The 20145-nt window shown below is 29.8% G+C and overlaps 4 protein-coding genes across 4 annotated transcripts; all 4 read left to right on the top strand.

The window, feature by feature from the left end:
- Nucleotides 1–1315: 1315 nt before the first annotated feature.
- On the top strand, nt 1316–5628 carry LOC131802361 (general odorant-binding protein 28a-like). Its single transcript, XM_059122546.1, has 4 exons — nt 1316–1470; nt 4928–4997; nt 5086–5174; nt 5376–5628. The coding sequence occupies exons 1-4, from the start codon at nt 1408–1410 to the stop codon at nt 5595–5597; spliced, it is 444 nt and encodes a 147-aa protein (XP_058978529.1). The 5' UTR covers nt 1316–1407; the 3' UTR covers nt 5598–5628.
- A 2014-nt stretch (nt 5629–7642) lies between these two features.
- On the top strand, nt 7643–8430 carry LOC131802347 (general odorant-binding protein 19d-like). Its single transcript, XM_059122521.1, has 5 exons — nt 7643–7792; nt 7854–7926; nt 7984–8072; nt 8133–8272; nt 8332–8430. The coding sequence occupies exons 1-5, from the start codon at nt 7739–7741 to the stop codon at nt 8405–8407; spliced, it is 432 nt and encodes a 143-aa protein (XP_058978504.1). The 5' UTR covers nt 7643–7738; the 3' UTR covers nt 8408–8430.
- Nucleotides 8431–11055: 2625 nt separating this feature from the next.
- Nucleotides 11056–11846, top strand: LOC105261960 (uncharacterized). The gene is made up of 4 exons (XM_011295139.3): nt 11056–11191; nt 11253–11414; nt 11475–11614; nt 11674–11846. Exons 1-4 carry the CDS (start codon nt 11141–11143, stop codon nt 11747–11749), a joined length of 429 nt encoding a protein of 142 aa, XP_011293441.2. The 5' UTR covers nt 11056–11140; the 3' UTR covers nt 11750–11846.
- A 1934-nt stretch (nt 11847–13780) lies between these two features.
- Nucleotides 13781–20016, top strand: LOC131802314 (general odorant-binding protein 28a-like). The gene is made up of 5 exons (XM_059122377.1): nt 13781–13924; nt 13989–14061; nt 19092–19180; nt 19617–19759; nt 19822–20016. Exons 1-5 carry the CDS (start codon nt 13871–13873, stop codon nt 19901–19903), a joined length of 441 nt encoding a protein of 146 aa, XP_058978360.1. The 5' UTR covers nt 13781–13870; the 3' UTR covers nt 19904–20016.
- Nucleotides 20017–20145: the final 129 nt, after the last annotated feature.

Genomic DNA, 20145 nt, shown 5'->3' with positions numbered 1-20145 from the left:
TATTTGTTTAGGGTTGTTTTTAGGAACATTGGATTTTTTATTAACATTTTTAAAATTTTATTTTCTACTTTTTATTTTAATTATTTTTTATTTGAAAACCCCGTAACTAATTTTTAAAAATAATCACTGACATAATACTTCATATATTCTTTAATTGAGGATTTTTGAAATATTTTTTTAGGGAAAATCTGGTTTTTTAATTATTATGTTTTTTTTTTAATTGTCAACAATATTTTAAACCCCTGTAAATAATTTTTAAAAATATTTCGGAATATATTTTGTAATTGATTTTTTTTTGATTTTTTAAGGAGTTTTTTTTTTGGAAAATTTGATTTTTTTAATAATTGTTAATAACGTTTTAAGAACCTGTAATAAATTTTCAAAAATTTTAAACTATTAAAAACATTTTAAAAACTTGTAAAAATTGTCAGAGACTTATACCTCGGAATATTTTTCAACGGTAAATTTTTGAAATATTTTTTAGGAAAATAAAACTTTTATTAACATTTAAAAAAAAAAATGGTAAAAATAATTTATAACCCAGTTATTAATTTTTTAAAATTTTCAGCGACATTTCGAAACCCTGTAGTTATATTCAAAAAATTGTCAGAGATGTAATACTTCAGCAAATTTTTTATGGGAAGTTTTGAAATTTTTTTTTAGGAAAATCAAATTTTTTTGACATATTGAAAAATTGGTAAAAATATTTTAAACTCCTGTAATTAATTTTGAAAAATTATCAGCGGCATAATTTATAGATGGTTTTAAAATATTTTTAAGGATTTTTCAGGAAAATCGGATTTTTTGTTGGATTTTTTCAAGAAATTGTTAAAAACCTTTCAAAAATTATCAACGGCTTATTTTATTTTTAAAAACTTGATTTTTTTTTTTTAAATATTAAAGATTAAGAAAATCTTTGAAGAGTGTTGTGTTGAAGTAAATTGTTTTGAGAATATAAATAAATTTCAATATTGATGATGATCGTCGTTGCCGATCGAAATATTAGAAATAAAAATATGAAACAAAATTTATTGTTTTTTCTATCTGCTGACCATGAGCCAAATTAAATAACAAAAAATATTTTTTTTCCTAAGATTGGCAAGGTAAACTGACAAGAGTTCTTGTAACGTAGAGTAGGTATGTTTTGAAAATGTGCCACCCAAGTATCTATATTCTTGTAGCACTGTGTAATTACAAATACAATTTGTTACGGTTTTTTAAAAGTGAATATCACTTTTTTTGGAAGTGAAATGAAAATCACAATCGCACTGTGAGCGCCAAGTCTTTATAAAGGAGGCGCTTTGGGATTTTTCGGTTTCACTTTTTTTGGAGGGTGACAATATTGAAAAACGTTTGCGGTTGTCAAAATTGTAAGAAAGGAAAACCTGAAATAAAAAATAAATCAAAATGAAACTCTATGTGATTTTGTTGCTATATCCGGTCGTGTGCTATGCTCAATTGGATTTTACGGTAAATTGGAATAAAAATTCGAAAACAAAAACGGTCAAAAGAAATGTTTTTTAATAGGAAAATATTGGTGATTAACGGTGAATTGGCTTAAAAATATTTTTTTTTGGATATGGGGAATAAGATAGTTTCCTATTCTCGAAGACCCCTAAGGATGTTGAAATAATAATATTAGAAAAAATAATAAAGTAACAACAAATAAATAAATAAAAATAATAAATAAATAAAAATAAAAATATTTATAAATAAAAAGTTAATAGATAAAAAATAATTTAAAAATAAAAAAAGAAAAATAAACTGAAATAAATGAACACATAAAAAATTAATAACAGTAATATATATTTTTGGGAAAGGGAGATTATTACTTATTATGAAAGGTGACATAAAAATATTAGAAAAAATAATAAATTAATAAAAAAATAAATATAATAAAAAATAAATATTTAAAAATAATAAATAAATGAAGAAAAATAAACACAAATAAATGAACACATAATAAATAAAAATAAAATTATATATTTTTTTGGAAAGGGGGATAAGATAGTTTCTTATTCTCGAAGATCCCTACGGAAGTTCAAATAAAAATGTTAAAAAAAATTAATTAATTAATAATAAAAAAATAATGAATAAATAAAAATAGTAAATTGATAAAAAATAAATATATATATATATATATATATATATATATATAAATTATTAACAAATAATAAACAAATAAAAATAATAAATAGAGATAATATATAAATAGAGATAATAAATAAAGTAAACAAATAAATTTTTTTTTTGGAATGGGGGGATAAGATAATTTATTATTCTCGAAAGCCCCTATGAAAGTTGAAATAAAAATATTAGAAAAAATAATAAATAGATAAAATATAAAAAATAATAAAAAAATAATAAATAAGTAACAATAATAAATAAACAAAAATAATAAATAAATGAAGAAAAATGAACAGAAATAAATGAACTCTTAATAAATAAATAAAAATTATATTTTTTTGGAAAGGGGAATAAGATAGTTTCTTATTCTCGAAGATCCTTGCGGAAGTTCAAATAAAAATGTTAAAAAAAATAATTAATAAATAATAAAATAAATAAAAATAATAAGTAAATAAGAATAATAAATAAATAAAATATTAAATAAATAAAAATAATAAATTAATAAAAATAGAAAAATAAATAAAAATAATAAATTGATAAAAAAATAAATATATATATATAAATTATAAATAAATAAAAATCATGAATAAATAAAAATAATAAATAAATATAGCTAATAAATAAATTAAATACATAAAAAAATAATGGGGGATAGGATAGTTACTTATTCTCAAAGGCCCATATGAAAGTTGACATAAATTTATTAGAAAAAATAAAAATCATATAAATATAAATAATAAATGAAAAAGAATAATAAATAAATAAAAATAATAAATAACAAAAAATAAAAAAAAATATTAAAATTATATTTTTTTGGAAAGGACGATAAGATGGTTTCTTATTCTCGAAGACCCCTATGAAAATTGACATAAAAATATTAGAAAAAATAAATAAAATTATAAATAAAAATAATAAATGAATAAAAATAAATAATGTATAAGAATAATAAATAAATGCAAATAATATATAAATAAAAATAATAAATAAAATATGAAATAATTTTATGCAAAAAAATTATTAATTAGACATAAAAATATTTGAAAAAATAATAAATTAATAAACAGAAATAAATAAAAGTAAATAAATAAATAAAAATAATAAGTGAATAAAAATTAAAAATTAACAAAAACAATAAATAAATAACAATTTAAAAAAAATAATAACCAGCAAAAAATTAATTAATAATAATAGAAAAATAACAAAAAAAAAAAAAAAAAAAAAAAAAATGAAGAAAATCGTAACAACTGAAACTGAATTTAAATAATTAAAATTTCGGCCTGGACTAAATTAGCTGCCTTTTTTAATTGTTATTATTTTTTTAACTTTTATTTATTTATTTTGCATGAGTTCATTTATTTGCGTTTATTTTTTAATTATTATTTTTATTTATTTATAATTGTTATTTATTTATTATTTTTATTTATTTATTATTTTTATTTATTTATTATTTTTATAAATATAAAAAAAAGAGAAAAATATTAGAAAAAATAATGAATTAATAAAAAAATAAATAATTAAAAATAATATAAAATAAAAAAAATAAATAAATAATAATTAAGAATAAAAAAACACAAACAAATTAACATTTAAAAAATAAATAACAAACAATTAAAAAAATAATTAAAAATAAGTTCGAATATGTCTTAGATAAATAATTAAAAAATTCCATTTATCCGCCAGAGAAGGTTGAGGTACAGTAATGTGGGGGTTATACAATGCCCTGGACCTGCATACACAATTTTCTGTCACAGGCTGCAATACCCATTACGAACTTTAAGTACGAAATTTGAAACAATTTCAGTGAAAAATGTCTCAAAAATCATCAAAATACCGAATATCGGGAGGTACAGTTACATGGGGGCTATACGAATATGTGGACCTGTATGGGCAATTTTTCGTCAGTGGAAGTAGTACCCATTGCGAACTCCAAATATCAAGTTTGAGGTAATTCTGTTAAAAAATATAGCTAATATCATCAAAATTCCGAATATCGGGAGGTACAGCTATATAGGGGCTATAAGAAGATGTGGACCTGTGTGGGCAATTTTTTGTCAGTGGAGGTGGTACCCATTGCGAACTCCAAATACCAAATTTTAAACAACTCTGGTGAAATAAGTGGCATAAATCATCAAAAAACCGAATATTGGGAGGTACCGTTATATGAGGGGCTATACGAAGATATGGACCTGTATGGGTAATTTTTTGTCATAGACTGCAGTACCCATTAGGAACTTCAAATACCAATATTGAAATAATTCCTTTCGAAAATATGGCTTAAATCGTCCAAATATTGAATATTGGGGGTACAGTTATTTGGGTTCCACACGAAACCATGGTCCTTTACAGCCAATTATCTGCCAGAGAAGACGGTGCCTATTACGCACTTTAAATACCAAGTTTGAGTTTAATCTGTAAGAGATTGTCGTTTAAATCACCAAAATACCGAATATCGGGAGGTACAGTTATATGGCAAACATGTATGAAGTGTGGACCTATATATACGCAATTTTCTGCCATAGGATATATTACCCATTGCGAACCCAAAATACCAGGGGACAATTTTTTGCCTTAGGTTGCAGTACTCATTAGAAACTTCAAATGCGAAATTTGAAGCAATTCCGATAAAAAGTGTGACATAAATCTTCAAAATAACGAAAATCGGGAGGTACAATTATATGGGGGCTATGTGAAGATGTGGGTCTGCAGGTTCCGGACTTCAAATAATTCCTTTATGGCCGTTTTTATTTGAAATGTTATTTTATTCAAATTTAATTTAATATTTTTGTTTTCAATTCCATAGCCCCTCTGCATTGGCGATCGCTTGAAAACTGTTTACAAACAATGTATGGAGGAAGCGGGGGTATCCAAAGGTAAATATGAGGAAGTAAAATATGAAAAATATAAAAAATATTAAAATATTTTCAATTTTTTCTAACTTTTTTTTAAATATTTTTCCAGCTGATGTCACGGATTTTATTGATCAAAAACCGGCCCAAAATGAATTGGCGAAATGTTTTCGGGCCTGTGTTTTAACCGAATGTAATATGGTGAGAACATTTTTTTTTTTAAATAATTTAAAGAAAAATGGGGTTATTTATAATAAAGTCAATGGGATCAATATTTTTTGATTTCGGTTTTTTTTTTCAAAATTTTTTATAAAAAAAAAAAAAATAATTCAAGGATATGTTCTTGAAACCTTAACCATAAATACTCAGCAAGGGATTTTTTTTTTTAATTTTTCCCCATAGATGGATGAAAATGGCAACTTTAAGAGGAACAGCGCCTTCGAAATGGCCGAGAACTTTAGCACCGGTCAAATCAGTGAAATCAAAATTATTGAAAATGTTGCCAACATGTGTTTGCAGAATATACCTCATGCCACCATGGGTAGATGTCAAAAGGCCGAGGACTTTTTCATGTGCACTTCGGAAATGTGCAAAACTCATTATTGTTTTATTTATTTGCAATGAGATTTGATGTAAGAAAACAAAGAAAAAAAAAAAAAAACACAAAAACAAGTAAAATAAAATATAAGTTAGGAGGCTAAAATAGAAAATGTTATATTTAATGCTACTTATAATAATTTTCAAAATAGGGAGCGGAGTGGACTCCAACTTTTCCAAACAAAAGGTAAGTCTACAACAACAATTCAGCAAAACACGGTATCGATAACTTCTTTTCTGGACAGAAAAGTCGTCGATAACAATATTTCCGCATGGAAAAGTTGTCGATATCAATATTTCCGCATGGAAAGTTGCCGATAACAATTTTTCCGCATAGAAAAGTTGTCGATAACAACTTTTCCGCATAGAAAAGTTGTCGATAACAACTATTCCGCATAGAAAAGTTGTCGATAACAACTTTTCCGCATAGAAAACTTTTCGATAACAACTGTTCTGCATAAAAAAGTTGTCGATAACAACTGTTCTGCATAGAAAAGTTGTCGATAACAACTGTTCTGCATAGAAAAGTTGTCGATAACAACAGTTCTGCATAGGAAAGTTGTCGATAACAACTGTTCTGCATAGAAAAGTTGTCGATAACAACTGTTCTGCATAGACAAGTTGTCGATAACAACTGTTCTGCATAGAAAAGTTGTCGATAACAATTGTTCTGCATAGAAAAGTTGTCGATAACAATTGTACTGCATAGAAAAGTTGTCGATAACAACTGTTCTGCATAAAAAAGTTGTCGATAACAACTGTTCTGCATAGAAAAGTTGTCAATAACAACAGTTCTGCATAGGAAAGTTGTCGATAACAACTGTTCTGCATAGAAAAGTTGTCGATAACAACTGTTCTGTATAGACAAGTTGTCGATAACAATTGTTCTGCATAGAAAAGTTGTCGATAACAATTGTTCTGCATAGAAAAGTTGTCGATAACAATTGTACTGCATAGAAAAGTTGTCGATAACAACTGTTCTGCATAGAAAAGTTGTCGATAACAACTTTTCCGCATAGAAAACTTTTCGATAACAATTGTTCTGCATAGAAAAGTTGTCGATAACAACTTTTCCGCATAGAAAACTTTTCGATAACAACTGTTCTGCATAGAAAAGTTGTCGATATCAACTATTCTGTATAGAAAAGTTGTCGATAACAACTATTCTGTATAGAAAAGTTGTCGATAACAACTATTCTGTATAGAAAAGTTGTCGATAACAACTATTCTGTATAGAAAAGTTGTCGATAACAACTATTCTGTATAGAAAAGTTGTCGATAACAACTATTCTGTATAGAAAAGTTGTCGATAACAACTATTCTGTATAGAAAAGTTGTCGATAACAACTATTCTGTATAGAAAAGTTGTCGATAACAACTATTCTGTATAGAAAAGTTGTCGATAACAACTATTCTGTATAGAAAAGTTGTCGATAACAACTATTCTGTATAGAAAAGTTGTCGATAACAACTATTCTGTATAGAAAAGTTGTCGATAACAACTATTCTGTATAGAAAAGTTGTCGATAACAACTATTCTGTATAGAAAAGTTGTCGATAACAACTATTCTGTATAGAAAAGTTGTCGATAACAACTATTCTGTATAGAAAAGTTGTCGATAACTACTATTCTGTATAGAAAAGTTGTCGATAACAACTATTCTGTATAGAAAAGTTGTCGATAACAACTATTCTGTATAGAAAAGTCGTCGATAACAACTATTCTGTATAGAATAGTTGTTATCTACAACTTTCCTATGCGGAGAAGTTGTTATCGACAACTTTCCTATACTGAAAAGTAGTTATCGACAACTTTCCTATACAGAAAACAACAGACTTTTCCGTAGATTAATTTCATTATCGACAATTTTTCCATGAACCCTATTTATCAACGCAATTTCAAGAGATACATTTTGTTATCGACCACTGTCCTGTAGTGAGTTATTGTTGTCTTTATAAGAAATGCTGTTGTTGTGCTGAAACAAATTGTTGCGCATAAATGAATATTTTGAATATGATTAAAATATACCGTTCTAGAATTTTTATGGCAAATTTATGGTAATCAAAAAAACAGTTAAAGGAGGTTAATTGGTTCAGCCTAAAAACGAATTGTAAAATTATATAAAAAGACAAGAAATTTCTCAGATCTAAGTTTAATTTAACCAAGAATGCAGGCCGTAATTCTAGCCTTGTTGGCAATCTGCACCATTTGCTATTGTTTTGTAAGTTCAGAAAATCTTAAATCCTTCCAAAGTATGGAATTAACAATCAATTCTCCTTCAGGATCCCAGGTGCCTGGACAAATATTTGGGTACAGCTTTTGATGAATGCACGTTTGAGCATGGCGGCAATAAGGGTAGGTGTTTCAATCCCTCAAAAAGTCATTACAAAAATAATCTGCTTTTTTTGTTAGCCTACACAACAAATTGGGCTGGATTTCGAAAATCTGTGGATACCAACGAAAAGTGTTTCCGGGCATGTGTTCTAAGAAAATGTGACTTTGTAAGTCGGATCAGGCCCAACGTGGTACCATTCTATTTGTGAATAAACATTTTCTTGCAGTTGGATGAGGAGGCAAAAATTAAAGAGGATGTTCCCCTGGGCCTAGCCATAATGTTAAGCGGTGGCAATCGAAGCAAAGTGCCATCCATAGAACAGGCGGCCCGAGCCTGTAGAAATCTAATGCAATATGGAGATAATATGTAAACAAAGCAAACATTTGTAGAGATTTATTCTATTTTTAATCCGTTTACATTTATAGATGTGAAAACACCGAAAATTGGTCTAGGTGCATAACTGAACAGTGTAAACGTTGTGGTTTGGAGTTGAAGCTTTAATAAAGGATCTAATGGAAATCGAAGTAGAATGTATTTAATTTAGGGAGTTTAAGTGGCATTATAGGGAGCAGAAAAGTTGTTATCGACAACTTTTCTATGCAGAAAAGTTGTTATCGACAACTTTTCAATGCGGAAAAGTTGTTATCGACAACTTTTCAATGCGGAAAAGTTGTTATCGACAACTTTTCAATGCGGAAAAGTTGTTATCGACAACTTTTCAATGCGGAAAAGTTGTTATCGACAACTTTTCAATGCGGAAAAGTTGTTATCGACAACTTTTCTATGCAGAAAAGTTGTTATCGACAACTTTTCAATGCGGAAAAGTTGTTATCGACAACTTTTCAATGCGGAAAAGTTGTTATCGACAACTTTTCAATGCGGAAAAGTTGTTATCGACAACTTTTCTGTATAGAATAGTTGTTATCGACAACTTTTCTATACGGAAAAGATGTTATCGACAACTTTTCTATACGCAAAAGTTGTTATCGACAACTTTTCTATAAGGAAAAGTTGTTATCGACAACTTTTCTATAAGGAAAAGTTGTTATCGACAACTTTTCTATAAGGAAAAGTTGTTATCGACAACTTTTCTATATAGAATAGTTGTTATCGACAACTTTTCTATATAGAATAGTTGTTATCGACAACTTTTCTGTATAGAATAATTGTTATTGACAACTTTTCTATATAGAACAGGTGTTATCGAAAACTTTTCTATATAGAATAGTTGTTATCGACAACTTTTCTATACAGAATAGTTGTTATCGACAACTTTTCTATATAGAATAGTTGTTATCGACAACTTTTCTATATAGAATAGTTGTTATCGACAACTTTTCTATATAGAATAGTTGTTATCGACAACTTTTCTATATAGAATAGTTGTTATCGACAACTTTTCTATATAGAATAGTTGTTATGGACAACTTTTCTATATAGAATAGTTGTTATCGACAACTTTTCTATATAGAATAGTTGTTATCGACAACTTTTCTATATAGAATAGTTGTTATCGACAACTTTTCTATATAGAATAGTTGTTATCGACAACTTTTCTATATAGAATAGTTGTTATCGACAACTTTTCTATATAGAATAGTTGTTATCGACAACTTTTCTATATAGAATAGTTGTTATCGACAACTTTTCTATATAGAATAGTTGTTATCGACAACTTTTCTATATAGAATAGTTGTTATCGACAAATTTTCTATATAAAATAGTTGTTATTGACAACATTTTTTAAAGATAATAGTTGTTATCGACAACTTTTCTATATAGAATAGTTGTTATCGACAACTTTTCTGTATAGAATAATTGTCATTGACAACTTTTCTATATAGAATAATTGTCATTGACAACTTTTCTATATAGAACAGGTGTTATCGACAACTTTCCTATATAGAATAGTTGCTATCGACAACTTTCCTATATAGAATAGTTGCTATCGACAACTTTCCTATATAGAATAGTTGTTATCGACAACTTTCCTTTATAGAATAGTTGTTATCGACAACTTTTCTGTATAGAATAGTTGTTGTCGACAACTTTTCTACATAGAATAGTTGTTATCGACAACTTTTCTATGCGGAAAAGTTGTTATCGACAACTTTTCTATGCGGAAAAGTTGTTATCGACAACTTTTCAATGCGGAAAAGTTGTTATCGACAACTTTTCAATGCGGAAAAGTTGTTATCGACAACTTTTCTATGCGGAAAAGTTGTTATCGACAACATTTCTATGCGGAAAAGTTGTTATCGACAACTTTTCTATGCGGAAAAGTTGTTATCGACAACTTTTCTATGCGGAAAAGTTGTTATCGACAACTTTTCTATGCGGAAAAGTTGTTATCGACAACTTTTCTATGCGGAAAAGTTGTTATCGACAACTTTTCTATGCGGAAAAGTTGTTATCGACAACTTTTCTATGCGGAAAAGTTGTTATCGACAACTTTTCTATGCGGAAAAGTTGTTATCGACAACTTTTCTATACAGAACAGTTGTTATCGACAACTTTTCTATACAGAACAGTTGTTATCGACAACTTTTCTATACAGAATAGTTGTTATCGACAACTTTTCTATACAGAATAGTTGTTATCGACAACTTTTCTATACAGAATAGTTGTTATCGACAACTTTTCTGCAACGAAAAGTTATTATCGACAACTTTTCTGCAACAAAAAGTTATTGTCGACAACTTTTCTATACCGGAAAATTGTTATCGACAACTTTTCTATGCCGAAAAGTTGTTATCGACAACTTTTCTATACAGAATAGTTGTTATCGACAACTTTTCAATTCAGAATAGCTGTTATCGACAAATTTTCTATGCAGAAAATTTATTATCGACGACTTTTCTATGCGTAAGAGATGTTACCGACAACTTTTCTAAATAGAATTATTGTTGTCGGCAAATTTTCTATATTGAATAGTTGTTATCGACTACTTTTCTTTGCGGAAAATTGTTATCGACAACTTTTCTATACAGAGAAATTTTTATCGACAAATTCTTTGTTTTCGACCGACGCTAATTTTACTCCTTTCTAATAAATCTTTCCTCTCAACACAATGATTTATAATCCAGTTGGACTTCTTTAGTCCTTGGATCGCATATTTGCCAATTAATAACTGTCATATTAGCAGGTATGTGATAATTAAATTTATTAGAACTTTTTCAGCTTCGGTATATAAGCTATGGAAAGTGTACTCCAGGTTGAATATTGTTTTGTGCAATGAAAGTGTTAATAATTCTAGTATGCGGTCTGGCAGTTTCTTGCGGTTTTGTAAGTCAATTCTCCTTTAAAAAATGAAATTCAAATTAAATTTCTTATAAATCTTCGGTAGAATTACAATTGCCTGGGTGAATATTTCCACACGGTCTATGAAGAATGTTTATTCGAACATGGCGGCGACACGGCATTCATTGCCAATTGGCAGGAATTCAAACCAACCGATAATGAAAATGAGAAATGTTTTCGGGCCTGTACCATGAGGAAGTGTGGAGTTGTGAGTGAGGAGTTTGTGTTTTGTAAAAAATAAATAGTTGATTTCATTCTTTATCCAAAGCTCAATAGAGAGGGTACGATTAATGACGATGTTTCTGTGGGTCTGGCCCACATCTTAAGTGGCGGTGATGTGGACAAGGTTGCAGCCATACATCAGGCTGTTCAAGCCTGCAGAGGCCTAATGCACTACGAGAAGAATGTGTAAGTAAATGGGGATATTGATTTTAGGAATTGAAATTCATTAAATATTCAATTTTTAGATGTCACAACGGCGAAAATTGGTCGAGATGCGTTATAGAACATTGCAAGCATTGCGGTTTGGTCCTCAACGTATAAAATTGTGTCATTTTGATGTTAATAATTACAATAAAGAAGCCGAATATGTTACTTTATTATTTCATTTATTTAAATAAATAATACAAAATTTTTATTATCGACCGCATTTCCCTATACGGAAAAGTTGTTATCGACAACTTTTCTGTACAGAATAGTTGTAATCGACATGTTTTCTGTACAGAATAGTTGTTATCGACACCTTTTCTCCATAGAAAAGTTGTTATCGACAACTTTTCTCCATAGAAAAGTTGTTATCGACAACTTTTCTCCATAGAAAAGTTGTTATCGACAACTTTTCTCCATAGAAAAGTTGTTATCGACAACTTTTCTCTATAGAAAAACTGTTATCGAAAACTTTTCTTTATAGAACAATTGTTATCGACACCCTTTCTCCATAGAAAAGTTGTTATCGACAACTATTCTCTATGGAAAAGCAATTATCGAAAGCTATTCTATAAGGAAAAGTTGTTATCGACAACTTTTCCCTATGGAAAAGCTGTTATCGACAACTTTTTTCTGTAGAAAAGTTGTTATCGACAACATTTTTATGCATAAAAGTTGCTATCGACGACTTTTCTATACGGAAAAGTTGTTATCGACAACTTTTCTATACGGAAAAGTTGTTATCGACAACTTTTCTATACGGAAAAGTTGTTATCGACAACTTTTCTCTATGGAAAAGCAATTATCGAAAGCTATTCTATATGGAAAAGTTGTTATCGACAACTTTTCCCTATGGAAAAGCTGTTATCGACAACTTTTCTCTATAGAAAAGTTGTTATCGACAACATTTTTATGCATAAAAGTTGCTATCGACGACTTTTCTATACGGAAAAGTTGTTATCGACAACTTTTCTATACGGAAAAGTTATTATCGACAACTTTTCTATACGGAAAAGTTATTATCGACAACTTTTCTATACGGAAAAGTTATTATCGACAACTTTTCTATACGAAAAAGTTGTTATCGACAACTTTTCTATACGAAAAAGTGGTTATCGACAACTTTTCTATACGGAAAAGTTATTATCGACAACTTTTCTATACGGAAAAGTGGTTATCGACAACTTTTCTATACGGAAAAGTTGTTATCGACAACTTTTCTATACGGAAAAGTTGTTATCGACAACTTTTCTATACGGAAAAGTTGTTATCGACAACTTTTCTATACGGAAAAGTTGTTATCGACAACTTTTCTATACGGAAAAGTTGTTATCGACAACTTTTCTATACGGAAAAGTTGTTATCGACAACTTTTCTATACGGAAAAGTTGTTATCGACAACTTTTCTATACGGAAAAGTTGTTATCGACAGCTTTTCTATACGGAAAAGGTTCAGAGGCTCAATTCAATTTTCTATCTAGCTCGAAGGACCAATTTAAAATTATAAAGAAATGGTTTGGGTGTAGATTCAATTATAGTTTTTATTTAAAAATATGTTTCATAAGTACTACTAAAACTAACTTAACCTAATCGCAGCCACACAATTATTTTTATATATTCTAATATTGAATGGAGAACATTGCTGGGCTGCTTGTCATTTCTTTCAAGTGGTCTTGCATATCTACTAAGCGTATCGTGTGTGTGGATCATCATCTTTATTGTCTTACACATTTTCGTATGCGACAGCGCAGAGCTGAATAATTGAAAAAAATTTTTTGGAATATTTAGTTCTTAGATTTCCCCAGGACCTCACCCGCAATGAAGAGTATGTACAAAGTATTTTGTACACACAGGTTTTCGATTGATTTTCTATTATCTTGATAACAATTGATCTTTCTCTCTCTCCCTCTCTTTTCTCGCTTAAAATCTCTCATTATTTAAGTTTGCTTACCTTTTTAATGGCGCTCTCGGTATTTAATTCTATTACTTCATGTGTATATCGTAGAGATGAATTTTTGATGCAATTTTCAACTGCTCTAGATTCTTTTTTCAGAGTATAGAAACCGGCTTCAATATTTTATATTAATTGCAATATTTTGGGACATGACTAGAATACAAACGTGTTGGTAATAAATTTGAGATATAGACTTCATAACAGACTTCTACTAAGGATGTTTATATATTCAAATTAGAAATTTAAACGACTATCAGTTGTAGTCTGAAACTTGAGGGTGCACCATGAAGACGATCGGAATTTTGTTATTCATTGTTGCCGGATGCTGTCATGGCCTTGTAAGTTTGTAAACAAAATTATTAATTTTTGTTAGTAATGTGTTCAATTCTTTATCTAATATAGGTTGATATATGTCCAGGTGGTGAGGTAAAGAAAGTCTTTGGAGATTGCGTAAAGCAACATGGTGGAAATAAGGGTAAGTGATATAATTTGCAAATAAAAACTCCTCGGACTTTTTCAAAAGAATCTCTTGACAACATTATTTGCGCTGGAGACGGAGAGAGGAAAATAAATATCCAATTTGTAGTAATTTTTGATCAAAAATACATTTTTTTAGTAAAATTTGAATTTCAGCGGATTTTTTAAAGAATTCTGAAATCTAAATTATTTTATGCCTAGTAATATTGACGTGGATATGATGAGTACCGAATTAGGAATTTACACTATTTAGGTGTTAGACGGAAAAAAGTCGGCAAATTAACTCTTTACTACCGATTTTCATGCTGCAGGCTAATTTCTGCGCTTTCTCTTTGGAGTTAACAAATTTGAAGAAGTTTCTAGGATTTTGTAATGATTTCAGCCTCATTTGGACTAAATGCTGAGAATAACATTAGGAGTTTCCCCACTTGTATCTATTTCTTGCCAGGGGGTATTTTGAAAAATTTATTGTTAACCAAAGCATTATATTTAAGGAATGGAAATTCAATTCAGACTTAGTTGTATTCGAATTTCATGGGACTTCTTTAAAAAAAGTAATATAAGGCTAATTTTTTATACAATTCACAAAAAGTAATATTCGAATCTAACGGATTTTTAAAAAGTTTAGTTACATAGAAATCTAAATTTTTGATTTACTTGACATCTTGTTATATTGTATTGCGTTATATGATAATGAAATCTACCTACCGCACTACTTATTTAGAGGATATCATAGCAATCTACTGTCATGGAATATAAATAGACGCAATATTGTAATATTTTCATACCTTGCTTCCAAATATTTCCTGGTGAGTGGCATGAAGATAAAATTTAGTAATATTCGAGTCTCATCGGAATTTTTTCATTCGGACTTAGTAATATTATATACACTTGTCATAAAAAATAGTAACATTCGAATCCCACGGATTATTAAAAAGTATAGTTAGAAAGGAACCTTTTTGATTTTGACGGATTTTAACTTATGGGTTAAACTACGGATTTAAACTTATTAATTCATTAAAAATGCTCCAGAGAGCTCAAAATGAAGCTCTAAGAATAGTATGCAACCAACCTCGTCCATTTATAACCCTTGATCTTTACAAATACGCGAAGTGTCAATATTTTGTTGTATCTGAAGTAGATATTAACTTAATTTTAGTAATATTCGAGTCCCATCGAACTTTTAATAAAGAAAACGCCTTTTAGATGATTATATACCTTTTTAAAAACTACTTGAAGTGGTCTAATTCGCTCGTGCCAATTTGGCATCACTTTTCCGAAAAAAAATTGACTTGAACTTTACATGTGCTATTTTATACTCTAAGGTTTCAAACGTCTTCATATATTTTTTCTAATAAATATTTCCTTGGGCATAACACAGAGTTTAATTTCATTTTAGTAATATTCAAGTAGCATCCAGACTTTTGAAAAAAGTAAAGAATACAATTTTCAGAAGATTGTTTATTTTTTAAAAATAATTTGAAGTGACCCATTCTTAAGGCCCAACGTGGCAACACTTTTCCGAAGAAATTGACTTGAACTCCATAAATTATCTGTGCTATTTTATACTCCAAGGATTCGATCGTTTTTTTAGCGTGTCCACATAGTTATCTACTCAATATATCCTGATAAGTCACGTTGAAATTAACCCTTAACTACAGATGACCGGTATTTTTTACCGGTAAGCATTTACGATTTTTCAATTTCGGGGATAACTGAATATATTTTGCTTTAAAAAAACTTGTGCTGTTTTATTTAAGTAAATAATTTTAAAACTTTTTCAAGATCTTGGTATACAAAAAATATATATCAGATATATATTTAAAAAAAATTTTCAATTGTTTTACAGACATTTTATGTATTTTATATAACCGGTAAAAATTACCGGTGGTCTGTACTAACGTTCGTATGATTTGACGTCTGTAGTTAAGGGTTAATTTAATTTAAGTAATATTCAAGTGCCCTGCGGACTTTTTAAATAGTAAATAATATACTTTTCAAGTCTCACGTTCTTAAGGTCCAAGTTTGGCAATACTTCTCGGAAAAATTCGCCATAAATTTCAAAAATTATACGTGACATTTTTTTCTCTAAAGTTTCAATTGTTTTTGGTGTGTCCACACAGTATTTACATACTTTTCTTACCTAGTAATTGACATTCAAATTAATTTAAAAAATCTCCCCATAAATTTCACAAATAATCCGTGTTTTTTTACATTCTAAAAATGAGAACACAAAGAAGAGGTTTTTTACTGGCTTCTTCGTAAAAGAACAAAGGAGCGTATGGTCAAAATTGAACTAAGTCAGCCTAAAACTCCTTTGAACTTCTACGAAGAAACCCGTCAAAAATGCCTTTTATGTACTCTCACCTTTAGGCTTTAATCCTTTTTGCTTTTATCAAATAGTCTTTACCTAACATTTTCTGGTAAGATTAATTTAATTTTAGCAATATTCGAGTCCAATCGGACTTTTTAAAAGAGTAAAGAATACACTTTTCGGGTGATTATTTATTTTTTAAAAATTTCCCTCAAGTGGTCCATTCGCAATGTCCAATTTGTCAACATTTTTCCGAAAAATTTGATTTCAACAAATTATTTTATACTTTAATCGTGTTTGACGTGTCCCTCAACAACCCCACTGTTTATATGAGAAACGCTACATTAGCATCACCATAGCTTTTACTGAACATACCCCACATAAACACCGTTCCTTGTTATTCTTTCTCCCATTTGTTACTCTCTTTCTCTTGTTATGATAATTGTAGAAAAACCGTTGTCTCCAGCATAAAAATGAATAGAGCATGAATAACAACAGTCCCATAACAGAGAGGGAGAGAGAGAGTCGTGAACTTTAAAAGAATGAGAATTGTAGAGTGCATGCTAGTAGTGTCATCAGAAGAAGCATCAGTGCAAGAAAAAAGGTACTGTTTGTATAGAAGAACTTAATTATAAATTTGTCATTCCGCATTTCGCAACCAAGGAGAAATGTTCATTGGAACATTAATAAATTAATTTTAAAAGTAAATTAGAAAAAGCGTCTTTCTTTTCGAATAAAATATTTGAACGGAGTGGAGCTATAGTAAAATAAAGATAATTAAATTATAACTCGGTGAAAAGGTGCGATTAATTATTGAAGCCAGATCATGCTGTTGATGTAAAATATTGCTCGTGTCATTTATAGCTTGGAGAATATTGCTCGTGGATCAAGTATTACTAACAATTGGGAAAAGATCAATTACCTCCAAAATTCGAGAAATACAGTGGTGTTCGTTGGTGCATCACGGGTAAGAAGTTTTGGCATAGACAAATGAAAATATAGACAACGAAATGCTCTCACCGTTTATCTTCGAAATAAAACGGATCAGCAGATGTCGTCTATATCGTTTCAGGGGTTTGAGTGGGAATATTGAAGTCACTCAATTCTAAAACGTTAAAAATAACAAAAACTGTAGGATATTTCTCAGTTGAAAATTGTTCCAAAATAAAAGAAACGTGATGACTTCGAACAATTTGGAAATTTCACTTGATAATTCTTGAAAAACGATAAAATGTGTTTTCGAAGTCGAGTGGGTTGAACGCGCAAATCAGCATGTTGACTATGCAAAACATGATGAGAGTCACCTAGAAAAAAGACAAAACTAACTTTTCGTTGTCTATATCTTCATTTGTCTATGGTTTTGGTTGCTTATTAACAACAGAGAGAGAGAGAGAAAGAGAGATGACTGCTACAGCCACAGACGGCAAGTTGAAGTTGTTGCAAAGGGAATTCGTTGATGACGGCAGAAGGGCCGACCAGGGATTGTTTGGAAATGGCCCCAACACCCACAGTAAAAAGTCAAGAGGCGTAGAATTAAATGTTCAAATTTATCTTCAAATTCCCTGTAGGAAAAGGCAATAGTGAACTACTACTGACTTTATTTCCCGAACTACAGGTCGTCCAAGTGTTACGTTTCGACATAATAATATATAAATTATAGAATCCTTGAATGTTTATACCCTACACCTTGGAGAAGAGGGTATATTAACTCCGTCATTTCGTTTGTAACATCCCTAAATATTCGTCGTAGACCCCACAAAGTATATATATTCTTCATCAGCATAAAATTCAATGTCGATTTTACGACGTCCGTCCGTCTGGCCGTCTGTGGAAATCACTCTAGCTTCCGAACGAAATGAAGTAGATTGATAAAATTTTTCTCAAATGTATATTATGTCTGCAGGACTTTTGGTATTGAAAATGGGCCATGTAGGTCCACATTATGGTTTAGCCTCCTTATAATGGTACCTCCCATTTTTCAGTATTTTGGTGATTTAAGTGCCATTATTCATCGCAAATGTTTCAAATTTGATATTTGAAGTTCGTAATGGGAACTACAGCCTAAGACAGAAAATTGTCTGTGCAGGTCCACGTCTTCATATAGCCCCCATATAACGGTACCTCCCGATATTCGGTATTTGGATGATTTTAGCTGCATTATTCACATGAATTCTTTCAAGTTTGGTGTTTGAAGTTCATAATCGATACTACAGCCTAACACAGAAAATTGTCTTTGCAGGTCTACATCTTCGTATAGCCCCCATATAACGGTACCTCCCGATATTCGGCATTTTGATGATTTCAGCGACATTATTCACCGGAACTGTTTCAAATTTGGTATTTGAAGTTTATATTTGAAGACAAAAAATTGTCTCTACAGGTCCACGTCTTCGTATAGCCCCCATATAACAGTTCCTCCCGATATTGGGTATTCTGATGATTTTAGCGACATTATTCACCGATTTTTTTTAAGTTTCGCATTTGATTATTGTAATGGCTTACGACAAAAGTTACCTATGCAGGCCCATATCGTCGTGCAGACCCCAATATAAAAGCCACATTTTTAAGATTTTAACAGAATTTTTAATGGATTTTATTGTATTTGAGAATTGCCAAATTCATTCCAAATGGTGGAGGGTATTCAAAGTTAGGCCCGGTCAACCTTAAAGCTTTTTTTACTTGTCATTAATTATATTTTTTCTTTTATATTTTAGCTCTCATAACCGACTGGATTGCCCACAAGAATGCCGAGGATGACAATAGCAAGTGCTTTCGCACCTGCGCCATGAAGAACTGCGGTTGGGTAAGTTTAGGGAATGATTTTCGAAATGCGAAGATTTTGAAGCGGCTGGACACTGAAATTGCATCTAATATGCCTGAAGAGCTGACTAAGCAACGGAGAAACGCATGACTTTCTGGTGGAATATATGGAACTTCTATAGATTTTAATTTTCAATGCCTCCGCCTTAGCTCAACTCGAAAGAGAAATTATTTAATATCCTTTCACATATATAGCCACTGCCATTCCTACTATAACTTAGGTAAAGAGTATAGTTAAATTTTTTGTATTCTAAGAAAATACATTATTTTCTCCAAAATTATATACGTAAATTTTCCCTTCCCGGGTGATCTCGGATCTCGGGAGACTTCTGCCCTTCACTGACAAAATTACTAATTCCAATTTGTGTTTTTATAACTTAAAAAATAATTAAAATCTTCTAATAACTTTTGTTTTCTAGTTCGATGCCAACGGGAAACTGAAAAAAGAAGTTCCCGAAAGATCCGCCTACGCTCTATATGGCGGCGATGCAAGTAAAATACCACAAATTATGGAGGCGGGTAAAAAATGCCTAGACACCATTCAGTATGATGAGAAAAATATGTAAGTAAAAGGAGGAGAACACATGCATTATATCATTTACATGTTACCTTTTCGAATTTCAGGTGCAATAGCGGTGAAAACTTTTCCAGATGCATTATGGGAAACTGCAAGAAATGTAGTCTTAATTTGTCGGCTGCTCTTTGATTATATATTAAAAAATGACTAATTTGAAATGCCTATATAATTTTGGAAAAAAAAATTGTGAAAAATAAAAAAGAAAAAATGTTGGTAGTGAATCCAAGTTCGGCCGGGCCAAACTTACAGCTTTTTTACTTGTGTTAGTTTAAAATTATTAAAAAAAGGCAGCGTTGTAAATTTATACACGGCTTCCATGACGACATTCTGCCTAGAAATTGTAAAATCAATTAATAATTTGCAAATATTCC

Source organism: Musca domestica, unplaced genomic scaffold (assembly GCF_030504385.1).
Source record: "Musca domestica strain aabys unplaced genomic scaffold, Musca_domestica.polishedcontigs.V.1.1 20, whole genome shotgun sequence".
Classification (NCBI taxonomy): Eukaryota; Metazoa; Arthropoda; class Insecta; order Diptera; family Muscidae; genus Musca; species Musca domestica.
The sequence above is the reverse complement of the archived record's forward strand: the minus strand, read 5'-3'. Positions and strand labels throughout refer to the sequence as shown.